This window comes from Camelus bactrianus, chromosome 2 (assembly GCF_048773025.1).
Source record: "Camelus bactrianus isolate YW-2024 breed Bactrian camel chromosome 2, ASM4877302v1, whole genome shotgun sequence".
NCBI lineage: Eukaryota > Metazoa > Chordata > Mammalia > Artiodactyla > Camelidae > Camelus > Camelus bactrianus.
The window spans coordinates 88,839,315-88,852,339 of record NC_133540.1 but is presented as its reverse complement, the minus strand read 5'-3'; the positions used below and the strand labels follow the sequence as shown (position 1 = coordinate 88,852,339).

The following is a 13,025-nucleotide window of genomic DNA, read 5'->3' as shown; positions in this document are numbered from 1 at the left end:
GCAGCTTTCACTATGCCTTCACTTGTGCGTATTCACAACCCACAAACAGTGACAACATTAAAAAAAAAAAAAAGAGGAGAGATTCAGAATTCCATGACCAGGCCTAACAGAGATTTGGGGACAGTGGCAAAAACACAGAGTGGAGAAGAGAAAAGGAAAAGGGCCCTTGTCTGGTAATAAAACAGAACAAAACTATGCAGCTCGTCGCAGGCTCTTCCTAACTGAGCCCTGAAGCGTTGGAGCTTGACATGCTCTCTTGCTCTTTCAAGCTCTGCCACTTTCAGAAGGAATTTCCAGTTTAGGAAAGGATTAAGCAGGGCTCAGTCACTCTCCTGGAGGAGGGTGTGGTGCTCTTCTTTTTAAGCATGAAAAGACTGAAGGTTGCAGTTGCCTGGTAATTGTCCCCAAGGCATACGTGGTCCTGGGGAGAGGCAGCATCTGCAGGTTAGGACAACCCCGCTATAGGACAGAGTCATATTTCAGGTCATCACTCAGGTCTGGAATGTAACGAGCAAGGAAAACAAGAGCTGCAAATAGCAGCTGGTCTCTCACCCTAAACTAAAACTGGTTAAGGACAACAAATTAGAAATATGTGCCCTACATAAGGTGTTTACAGTCCATGCACATGTGCACAACCTGTAAACCTGTACATGTGTGGCCACAGGTACACTGACCAAAAACGGCCAGCTGAATACATTGTTCAGGTTTGTTTGCTACCTTTTAATCTCAATAACATAGAATAACTAGAAATTCTCAAAATATTATGGAGTATTTTTGAAAATCTAGATATCCCTAAAACAATAAAGTGGTAAGAAAAGAGAATTTCATGGACACAGGACAATGGAAAAGGGAAATGTGTTCTAGCCAAGAAAACAGACATTTTATTACAGAATTTATTGATACTTATTTCTTTACTAATAGAAATGGATACTAGGTAGGAAAAGTAAGGACCCGATTCTCTGAAGAGAGCAATATTGAGGTTGAGATGTATTGGAGTATACCAATTTTAATATTGGCTGTTTGGAATGTTCAATATTTATCAATTAAACAGTAAGAAATGAGAGGTTAAATTTCATGGGAATCATTATAGAAGACACTTTTTAAAATTAAATATCTGTCAACAAAAGAAGATTACAGAGTAATGGTTTTCATAATACCCATATTACCTCTGAATGCATCCAGAATCCAACTGCTTCTCCCCACCGACATTGCTACCACCCTGCTAGGAGCCACCGTCTCTCTCCTGGGTTACCAGGTTACCATGATGGCCTCCCAACTTCTCCCTTGCCCCCACTTCGGTCTATTTCAGCACAGCAGCCAGCGAGATGCCTTTAAAAAGGACGTTAGTGCTCTGCTCAACCCCCTGCCGTAGCTCTCCATGTTACTCAGAATACAGCTAAGTCCCCTAGTTACGGCCTGTGAAGCCCGACTTGATCTGCCCACCTTCCATACCCGCACCTGCTGGAAGTTACTAAGTACGTGAAAGTAGAACTGAAAATATTCACTTAGTCAACAAATATTTCCTAAGCAACTATTTTATATAATGCATTGTGCTAGATGCCGAGGAAGATACCAAACTCAATTAAACAAAGATTTGCCCTTAAGGATATTCTAAGTCAAATAGTAGGTGATTACTTGGAAAACTATGAATTGATGTGAATCTATTAACTTATTTGCTGAATTTTACACTATCTATGCTGTGATATACATGTCTTCAGATCTCTTTGCCCAAATTTGATACATATTCTAAATGTATACATCTCACATATGTTTATATATGATATATGTATACACACATATGCATATAATTCTGATGAGCACTAAAAACCAAACCCATTTAAAGGATCTTAGATTTGATGAATGACAGAATTACAGAAAGGCCACAGAACAAATTTTCATTTAGGCAGGTATCTGAATATATTGCTTTTCATTCTATGCAGTGGGATTCCTGGGGAATCTCAGTTCTTTCTGAGGCCTTAACCACTACCTGCCATTAATGATTCTCGAGGGTGTTATCTCCCACCCTGAATACCTACCGATCTCCCACGTGCCCTTAATAGGCACACCCTTTATAAGCACATCCCAAACTGAACTCCTCGTGTCTCCTACACAACTCCCTCAAAGTCATATGTTCCTGATCTCAATGAACGGCATCTCTGTATACTCAGAAACGGGTGTGTCACCCTCTTCCACATCTAACTGAGCACTGTATCTCTAAATATCTTAATCTCTTCCCAGCTTTTTATTTTTACCATCTTTACTTTCAAGTGTATAGCACAGTAGTGTTAACTATAGCACATTGTTGTACAACAGATTTCTAGTGGTTTTTCCTCTTGCAAAACAGAAACCCCTTATCTATTGAATAACAGCCCCCCTTTTTCCCTCTCCCCACCTGCATACCCACCCACTGCATGCAGGGGGCGACCACCATTCCACTTTCTGTTTCTAAGAGTCTGACTACTTTAGATAGCTCATGTAAGCGGAATCACGCAGTATCTGTCTTCTTGTGCTGGCTTATTTCCTTTAGGACAGTGTCCTTAAGGGTCATTCATATTGTAGCATATGATAGGACTTTCTTCTTTTTTTTAAGGCTGGATAATATTCCATTGTTCTATATGCCACATTTTCTTAGTCCATTTATTTGTCAAAGGACATTTAGGTTGCTTCCATCTCTTGGCTATTGTGAATAACACTGCAATGAACATGGGTGTGCTAGTATCTCTTCAAGATCTCATCAAATCTTCATCTTTGTTGCCACTGCATGGTGTTCATGCCACCAACCTTTCTTGTTCTAGGTGACTGCCATAGCCTATTTCTTGGCCTCCTTGCTCCCTATCTGGCCCCCATCCAGGGTGTTCTCTACCCTGTAGCCAGAATGACCTTCTTAAAATTGAAAATCTGATCATGCCAGCTCTCTGCTATATCCTACTTGCCCCAACAGTCTTTCAGGACAAAATGGAAATCCCTTCATCTTAGCTTCAGGTCCTCCATGATTGACTCTTACTTCTTATATCTTCCTAAGGTATAAGAAGTAAGATATAAGATGTAAGATACTTGCTCCAGCCACATGAACTCTCTACCACTCCTCAGGGTTGTCATGTTCTCCTGTGTCTGCATCTTTCTTCCAACTGCTGCTCCTCTGCCTGGAAGGAATTTCTCCTTATTTCTAGTCTAAATAAGAGATTCCACAAGTGTGGTGAGCAGAGCAGTAGAAACAGTATCACTTGGGAACCTGTTACAAACTCAAATTCTCAGCCTCTGTACCAGACCTACTATATTTGAAAAGCCTGGGGTGGGAAATATAAACTGTATAAACTATATATAATTTCAGGAATGAAAGAACAGTCTAATCACATTTTGCAGTAAACTAACCTTTGTGACACCCTAGATTATATAGGACAGACCTAATTTACAAACATGCAACCTGATACCCTAAAGGTTAAGTGACTTGCAAAGTTTCTGGAGGTTCACAGTGCAGAACAGGAGTGACACCATCTTCATGGCTCCTGGCCCATTTTTTTTCCCTCTAAACTCAAAATAACACTGTATTAGCATTTGGCAAGAAATGTATGTGCACATTTTTCTTTATGCTTTGGAGAAAATTCTGATCCAAGTTCCTCCAGTCAGAATGATGAATTATAGACTTTATAGTGCTGCTGAATTATGATTTCTTTAAATTACGGTTTACGGTGGAAATGCCAATACCAGCTATTCATTAAAACCTTTGTTTCCCCTTTTATGTCTCCGTCATGCCCCAGACCCATAATTTCTAAAACTATACCTGCTGTCTTTATTGAGGCTCAGGGCTGATACAATATTTGGAGCATAATTATGTGGGTGCTAACTAAAATGTGGATCCATGACGATTAATTTACAAGGACTTATGTGCCTGTGGCTCTGTCCAGAAGAGGGGTTCCGGCATTACATGCCTCAAAGATAGAGAGTTACAGCGGAGCTGCTAACTGTCTGAACTAAGCTTCATGTACTAATTTAGCTGTCGACTTGCATCAAACTTTCCATATGCACACACTCCTTCCACACAGCCGAAAAGACCTCCTGGGATCTGGCTCACAGACCTCCACACTCTCACCGTTTCTCCTCAGCCTCCTTGATGTCTCCAGTTTTACTGAACTACTTCCAGTTTTCCCAACAATCATATTGTCTATCACCTCTGGGCCTTTGCATGTGTTGCTTTTATGTCTGGTGGTGCCCTTTGCCATCACCCCTCTATTCCTTCCAACCTGCCCCCCAAACTTTTCCTTGGAGATTTGCTACTTAATCTTCTGGAGTCAGCACAGGCATCACCTTCTCCAGGAAACTTTTATAATAGAAAGGAAATTTCTAACAGGACTTCTAAAACATAGAGTAAGTGTCTCCAGCTAGGCAGAGCTCTAACTGACTGGACAAATACACCCACACGGTGTTCATTAAACAAACAGAAGCCTGAAATTCCTTCTGCGTACTCAAGGAGTGGTCCTGTGACTGTCTCGCATGCTGTAAAAAGCTCAGCAGCAATGGATGGGAAGTGGGGGTGGATTCCACCTAACTTTCCTTTCACTCTGCAAATTTTAAGTTTCTTTTTCAAGTCAGTGAAAAGCGTGTTCACAGGGGAGGTATTGTTAACTCCAGAGTCTGAGTTCTGAGCCAGGCATCCTGTTATATCCCATCAGTATGCCTCTTCCGAGAGGTGGCCACAAGCCCTTCTACCCAACTCACCGTCATGTGGAGAGATGCTCCCCGGGAGCGCTTGGGCGCGCCTGGCGTCTGCGGTAAGATGGCGATATTGAATGTGCGGCTCTCCAGGTGGGCGTGGGCCTTTGTGCCACTGGATACCTGAAATACGCAGCGCACTGGTCAGCCTCTGCTGGGCACAGCACGTCTGCCCGTGTTGATTTTTTCTCTTTTAAACCACCTGGCTTTGAATTCTGTACGCTCCTGCATTACAATTTTCATTCTGTGCTTCGTATTTTAAGATTAATTTTTTACTGATTATAAAAAAAAGATACATAATCATCTTCGGCAATTCTGAAGTTGCAAGAAAGTCTAAATAAGGAATAAAAATCATCTAGAATTTCACTCCCTAGAAAAAGAAGTTTTAATATATCGCTGCTTTTCAGTTTAGTCTTTTTTCTATGCATATGTGAAACTTTATACGCAATTGTATATTCTAAATTTTTACTTAACATGATAGTATGATATTTGCTATATCAGTAAACATTCTTGAAAGCATAATTTTGATAGCTACATAATGTCTCATTCTGAGCAATTACAGCACATTTTATCTGTGATTTTTATTCCACTTCTTTCATCTTTACCCAGCACAAATATCCATACTCAGATTATAAAAGACAAATCTCAGTCTTATCATTGCAAGGCAAGATTCATAACATTTACAATTAGGGTAGTGGTCACACAATCTTCTTTTTCCTGCTTTAAAAAGGCTGAAAAGTGATGCTCTTCCCACGCGGCTTCTCCCCATCCTCAGTGCTACTGAGCTTCGTGCGTAAACTCTCCTCTCGCTGTCTGCTCCTCCTTATGCTTGTTAGAAGAATTGCTAAGGCCTGTGTGGCCACATGAAGTTGCATTAGGTTCATATGAGAGGGGACACGGTTCTGTAAATTCTGAGAAGAAGGTATGTCTTCTGAAGTTACACCCCACAGAAGAATGTCTTCTCTGCATCTTGATCACATCTGATGCCTGGAGCTCAAGTTTCAGACTATTGACATGTTTTCAAGGAGACATAGTGTCACAATAGATAATATTAATGACAACAGGTAACATTCACTGAACGTGGATCGTGGGCTCACCACTGTGCTAGCTACTTTTCAGAAGTTTTCTTACTTAATACCCACAAAGTAGATACTATCTCCTTTCTTTTTTTTCAACGGATAAAAAACTGAAGGTCAAAAAGTTAAGATGTCAAGATCACAAAGCCAATAAGGGGCAGTATTTGAAACCAAGTGATATTCTTACTGACCACAATGACTCAATTTGGAAGCTTCAGGAAGTTAGGAAAGGGGAAGATACATTCCCCTAACTCTTGAAGAAAAGGAATAGAACTGCAGGTAGTGAGACGTGAGCATATTATCAAGCAAGAACTCAGTTCCAGCTTCCCTAGCAAAGGTCCTGGTGTAAAATACATTGGTCTTTTTTAAACCACATCCCCTGAGGCTACGTCAGTGTGACCTGAATACACCGAAACCAGGGCTTCTTCCCCTGCCAAAAAACGTACGTGTTTTCTTCTCACTCTGCCATTTTCTTTCTTTTTTTTTTTTTTAAAACCACTCGCATTACATAAATCCCAAGTTTTAGATGCAAAGTAACAGATGGGCTGCATTGATGGCTCATGACAGCAAATCAACATTAAAATGGAATTAAACCCATGCAACTCATCATATTGCATTTTCTGCTTTAAAGAAAAAAAAATAAGGGAAGAAAGAAAAGGATCATTAGAACAGCATCTTCTTTAAAAAGTCAAAAATCCTTGAGGGACACTAAAATGAATGAGGAAAGTTGCTAACCATTTATTTTGGCACATAGCTGCAGTGTCTGTGTCACTTCACTTCAAAGAATAAAGTAAGCCTATCAAACACACCAAGGAACAAACACACCAAAACTTCCACATCCAAGAGAATATGATCTCAGAGAGCTGTTTCATACTTGCTGTAAAGATGCTGTCAGTGTTCAAAATGCATTTTTTGGAATGCCTTCAGAGGGAGTTCACAAATCATGTAAGAAAACTGAGCTTGTTACTTTATAATTACTCCCTGTTTTAACCAAAAATAATTATTACTTTTTTTTTTAACCAGAACCGATTCTGAAGGATTTTTGACTATTTGGTTATATTTTAAAAATCCACTTCTAAAGGATGATATGCTGTCATTATTGAGGATATTCTAGAGAATATCCTACAGATTTTGAAGGAGATTTCAAGCAAGAGTTCAAATACATTTTGAGCAAAACATGAGAAGATTCTCCAAAGGAAACCACTTTCTAAGTAATAATGTTTAACTGGATGTCTTAAACTCTAACTAATTTGTTTAAAAAAATCAGTAATGTTTGCTATTTTATAATAACCCACTTAGTAGCCAACTTGCAAAGGCAATAAAATATCATTTTAGCAGGTGTTGAAAATCCCTTTTCAGGGAAACGCTCCATATTGATAATATTCTTCATGCTGATGCCTATGAAGGCAAAGGCAGATCTAAGGAGTCTAGTTTGCTGAGGTGACTTCTTTTGATTGAGGTCTTTGCCTCCATTCTGACTCATTATTTGACGACTATCCAGTCCCCATGTGCTAAAATTGAAAAATTAACTCGGGCAAAGGGCATGTAATGTTTGCTCACTCACTGGACCTTCAGTGTGCTCAGTATATCTTTTTATTTTAATGGTTTCTAAGCTTCTTTCAACAGCTCTCTGGGAAAGTACATCTTTTACACAATATAAATTAGTCAGACAATGAAGATGTGCACATGAGGCATCAGAAGCAGAGTGGATGACAATTTTAACAAGGAGAGCCATTGTGGAGTTTATCCCAAATGGATTCCTGGACAAAAGAAACAGCTCAGACCTGGAGGGACAGCGACACTGCTTTGGCTGATCACCATGAGAACTTCTTTATATTTTCTCTGACACTTTTCCAAATTCTTTTCTGTATCTATGCTTAAGTGCTCTTTCTCATTCACACTTCCTCACTCATGTATTTCTGTTCAATTTGTCATTTCCAGATTGTCCTTGACAGAGGTTTGTCCAATTTTATTGGCCTTTTCAAAGACTTAGGTTTTGTTACTCATTTACCCATTCTAGCATCTTACAATTAATCAATTCCTCTGTTTCTCTCTATTAATTCCTTCCTTTTGCTTTCCTTAGGCTTCTCTTGTGGTTCTCTGGCTTCTTGAGTTAAATATTTAATTCATTTATTTTCATACTTTTCTGCTCAATAACATCTTAAGGCCATCCATTTTCTTCTCAGTATGACTTTGTCCACATCATTTACATTTTGATAAATTATTTCTTCCTCATCAATATTTCTTAATAGTTGGCCATCTTGATTTCCTTTTAGAACTAGTAATTATTTAGGAAGCTATTTTTAAAATTCCAAATGGTTCAATTTTTTCACCCTTTTATTACTAATTTCTAATTATATTTCATAACAGCCAGAGAATGTTGCCCAATATAGTTTCCTATTCTTTAATTTATTGACAGCCTCCTTATGGTCTGGCTGCCTCCATTGGCTCAGGCTACTATCAAAAATACCATAGACTTGCAGGGCTTGTAAACAACAGAAATTTATTCCTCATAGCTCTGGAGGCTGGACATCTGAGATCAGGGTGCCAGTATGGCCGGGTTCTGGTGAGGGTCCTCTTCTGGGTTGCTGACTGCCGACTTCTCATGGTATCTGCACGGCAGGCAGCAGAGGCGGGGAGCAAGCTCTCTTGCGACTTGTAAGTATACTAATCCCATTCATGAAGGCACAACTCTCATGACCTCATCTAATGCTAATCAAAGGCCGCATCTGCATATACTGTCACACAGAGGGGTCGGATTTACACGTGTAACTTTTGAGGGGGACACAAACATTCAGTCTGTAGTACTGGTATTTGACCAGTCCTCATAAATGGTAGTCACACACTCTCATAGACTGACAGGCAGTATTCTAAGTCCTTAAATGTATTAACTCATTAAATCCTTACAATAATGCTATTGTATAGATGAGGAAACTGAAATACAAGGACTTTGATCAAGTAATTTTCCCAAAGTTGTGTAATTAATACACAGTGGAAGTGAAATATAAAGCCACTGGGTTTGGCTGCCAAGTCCATGACCTTGACATAAAATGGTAATGTTCCAAAAACATTTGAAAAAAGAAAATAAGATCTTTTTTACTCCATGTGGCATTTTAATATTTTGAAAACATGTTTTCCAAACACTTTAGCCATTATCTATTATAAACCTCTTTGCTATGGAATGACTCTGCTTGTACAGATACTCCTAAGACTGAATTCACAGATTAAAAAAATCTCTGAATGCTATTAGTTACACTTTTCCTTCCCCCATACGTGATCTCTAGGCAATCATGGAAAAATTACCAGGGTTATTTATAAATAAGGGTGATGGTTTTCATCAGACCATCCAGACATCAGAAAATTCAGGAAGCAGAGGGTACCTGAAAGCGGAAGGAGTCACTCTGGGCTGGGACCCCTGAGTGCCTGTACCACACGATGCCTTCGTTGATGTCTTGCTGGGTGAAGGTGCTGGTGGGAGTTGCTGTCCTCCCATCAGGCAGGTGCTGCCCTTTGTCTGCGGGGCTGTCTGCAGGCATACTGACCAGAAGGACCACCTCCCCTAGGAAAGCCACACAGTTAGTGAGGATCCCTGGGAAAAGTAAAAGTAAATCTGAGCCCTCATCTCCTTTTCTAGCACTGTTTTTTAAACAGAAAAGATATGATGTACTTCTGTATTTTTATCTAAAGTGAAGGAGAGAACGTTAACACAGAATTCGATAGATACCATTGAATTCACCTTTAGACATAGAATTCCCTGTCTTTCAGTTAAAAGAGCTAAAGTCATTCAAGGGCAATTCATGTATGAAGTTACTGACTTGTATCTATTAAAATTACATAAGGAGACCCAAATAGTCATGAATACTGCAAACAAATACTCAAATACAGGCATTGAATGGATTCATTTTCATCCACAACTTTCTATGAATAGAAAATGCTTACCAACTAGGAAGATTTTGGTGTAAACACAATGGGAAATTAGATAAAATTCAGAAAAAAATGATTCTTGGGAGAATTATGTACAATGAAAATAATAATAGCTAGTGCTGGAATGCATATGGCAGGCGCTGCATGAAGCACCTTAGACGGTGGTTCAAACCCAGCTCCACTACTGCTGCGTGAGCTTAAGTACTATAAATCTCTGCTCCTATTGCTAAAATGAAAATAATAGTACATACTTCACAGGTACTTAAAAAGAATGTTGATCATGCATATTGTTATGTTATTTAACCCCTCTAAAAATGCTACTATCTTTTCCATTTTAAAGACAAAGTTCTTCATGCTCAGAGAAAGTCAATAACTTGTTTGAAGTCACACAAATCCTAAGGGGAGGAGCTGGGACTTGAATCTGAAGTTCATTCTCTTGGTCATGAAACTCTGTTACCCATCATGATTATTTTATGTTCACAGCCCAACATTTACACTGATAAATAACAGATCATCTTTTCTTCTCCTTCATTCTCTAAACTTTACTAGAATTGAAGCAAGGAAATCTAAATCTAAATCCCACCACCACCACCACCAATCTGTTTCTAATGCTTATTCTTCACCTGAAGCTACTATTTTCTTAAAGTGAGATTGCAAATACAGAGTTGTTACAGGAACAATCAAAATTTCACAAGGAGAATACACCTTCCAGTGAAGACCAAAGAGAAGAATGAACTGCAGAAAACAGAAGCCCTGTTCTCAAGAAAAAGCATCTAACAAGAAATCTCAAAGAAGCATCTCTACCGCTCAGATAGTAAGAGGGAGAGGAGTGAGAGTGTGTGTGTGTGTGTGTGTGTGTGTGTGTATGTGAGAGAGAGAGAAACTGCATATATTTTTAAAACATACTGTAGGATGCCCAGATCTTAGCCCCCTAGACATATTAGGCAACTGACAGTGCATTTTGATTACCCTAGAGAAACTGTTTTTCTTACTCCAAGGAACTACTCATTCTAATATTTATATGTACTAAATTCAAGTTAAAAATAAGCATAATATCCTGAATAGTAATGAAATACTGAAGTAATAGAAAAACATCAACATTCTTCTTAAAACGATCATGTACAGAATCAACTCACTCTAGTTTCTTTCTTGTATTATTTCTCATTTGTACCTAAGTCACAAATTCCATTACCCATCTCTCCCTGCTTCAACTTCTGTTCATAAGACTCTGCTAATAAACATGCTTTTCCAGGATGTGGACTGTTTATGAATGTGAGTATAGTTGCAAAATACTCTGAAAGGAGAATTCTATAATGAAAATGTGGAGAGTAGATGGATAGAAAATATTCAAATGCCAATTTCCTAGCTATTCTGCTTTATCATAGGAAAGCTAAGCAGAATTTTCCTAACAAGTCCTAAAGAAATAAACGTATTTTCAGATTAAAAAAAAAGTTGCCATACCATGCAAATTAATAGCAATCATAGGAGATTGGATAATTCCATTAATTTCAACTCAGTAAACAATCAGTGAGCACCTGTTAGGTGCTAGCTACTGTGGCTGGCCCTTTGGGGTGGAGAAATCAAAGCTAAGCAAGATGCAATTCCTTCCCCGGGAGATCAGCCCCCAGAAGCAACTGGGAGCCACTGTGAGATTTTCAGTAGGTTAGAGGCACAGACTGATTTAGAACACAGAGTGTATGTGAAAGTTCTGTTAAAGAGGCTGGACTTTGTGAGAATGATAACAACAGTAGTTAACATTTATGTGGACAGTCTGGCCAATTACGAGGTTGCTGCAAAATCCATATGAGAGATGGGAACCTAGACTAAAGCAACAGAGGTAATATTGGAAAGAAACAAACAGATACAAGAATCACGGAGGAAACGGAAGCAACAGAACTTGACAAATGTGGCTGTAAAGTATAAGAGGGGGGAACCAGACAATTTCCTATTGAGTAGGGTGATGGGCAGGGAAGTGATGCCACTAAGAGGGTGAGCTGGTTGAGGAGAAAAGGAAGAGTTCAGCACTGGGTATGCTGAATACAAGGTGCCTTTGTGACAAGCCCCATAGGTAGACTGGGAGAAATGCCAGTATCCTGGGGGGTTCACTCCATCGAGATGGGAGCTTTTGCATAGTACCTCACCTCTGCTTTTACCATAGTACGACAAATACAAGGAGATGACCTTTTAAATATATGAAAATCCATGTTTAAAACACAGTGCAGGTTTATAAAACAGAAAATAATCTCTACTAGTGATTTCCTTTATACTGAAGTCAATATTTTAACCAAGACTCTTGAAGGGAAAATGTAATAGGTAAAAAGAATTAGAAACTCATTGGAATCTCCATGAATTATTTTGGGATTTACATAATTTGCTTTAAAGTTTTCCTACAGTATGCTAAATAACAGAGCTGGCAATGTGTTGGATGAAGTCAGATTCTCCCTCAAATGATGTTTCAAGTTACTTCATTAAAACCATCTCATTAAATTTCCTCCAAACCTGTGAAGTAGTTAAAGGTGCAAGTATTAATCAATTTATCTAAACTTATATTTGAAAACAGTGATGAGTCTGCAAGTGGTGGAATTTAAGCTCTTTATGCAAATACTACACAAGCAATTTACGCTGGGTTTAGGTCCACCATCAAGTCTTCACAAAAGCCTAGAGTCCAATCGGAACATTCTAATGTGATGAGGGAATGCAAAGTAGCTGGGGTGGAAGGAGGTAAGGGCTCCATAATCCGCATCACTGGGGCAGTTGGATGTAAGTAGATTTGTATTAAGTGGGCTTCTAGTTCCCACCACCTTTTTCACTCTTGAATGGTTCCTAAGTGTAATGCGATTTGATTATTACCAGTAGGGAGCTCTGAACACACAGAAATAGGATTATGTTCATAGGAAGAAGTTAATTAAGAGAGTTATAGTAGGAAAGGCTTAATACTTATATTAAATAGAATATTGGGATAATGGGCTGTGTTTAGGAAATTTAATTTTTTGGCCTTTAATAATCAAGATAAGAAATTTAATACATCAAATGAGTCAAAGATTTTTAGAGCTGAAAAGGACTTAAAACATTGTCTAGCTTAAAATCAGTGGGTGAAATACGGCGAAGCTGAATAAGGTCTGTGAATAACTAATAACATGGTATCGATGCTAATTTCCTGGGTTTGATAATTATTTGATGGTTATGTAAGATATTAACACTGGGGGAAGCTGGATAAAGGATATTCAAGAGCTTTTCATAATATTTTTGCAATTTTTCAGTAAGCCTAAAATTCTTTTAAGATAAGTTTAAAAATGATCTAGCTTCATCTTTCGA

The 13,025-nt window shown here is 38.7% G+C and overlaps 1 protein-coding gene across 4 annotated transcripts in view; it reads right to left on the bottom strand.

The window, feature by feature from the left end:
- Positions 1-13,025, bottom strand: part of FRAS1 (Fraser extracellular matrix complex subunit 1) — a 409,376-nt gene that overhangs the window by 108,273 nt on the left and 288,078 nt on the right. For all 4 annotated transcript variants that reach the window (XR_012500267.1, XR_012500261.1, XM_074345854.1 and 1 more), the window contains exons 31-32: positions 9,167-9,345; positions 4,717-4,833 (exon numbers count right to left, since the gene is read on the bottom strand). Coding sequence is in view for 2 of the 4 variants with exons in the window: in XM_074345854.1 (XP_074201955.1) it covers positions 4,717-4,833; positions 9,167-9,345 (296 nt within the window). In the remaining 2 variants the exon portion in view is untranslated. The remainder of the gene's footprint in view (positions 1-4,716; positions 4,834-9,166; positions 9,346-13,025) is intronic.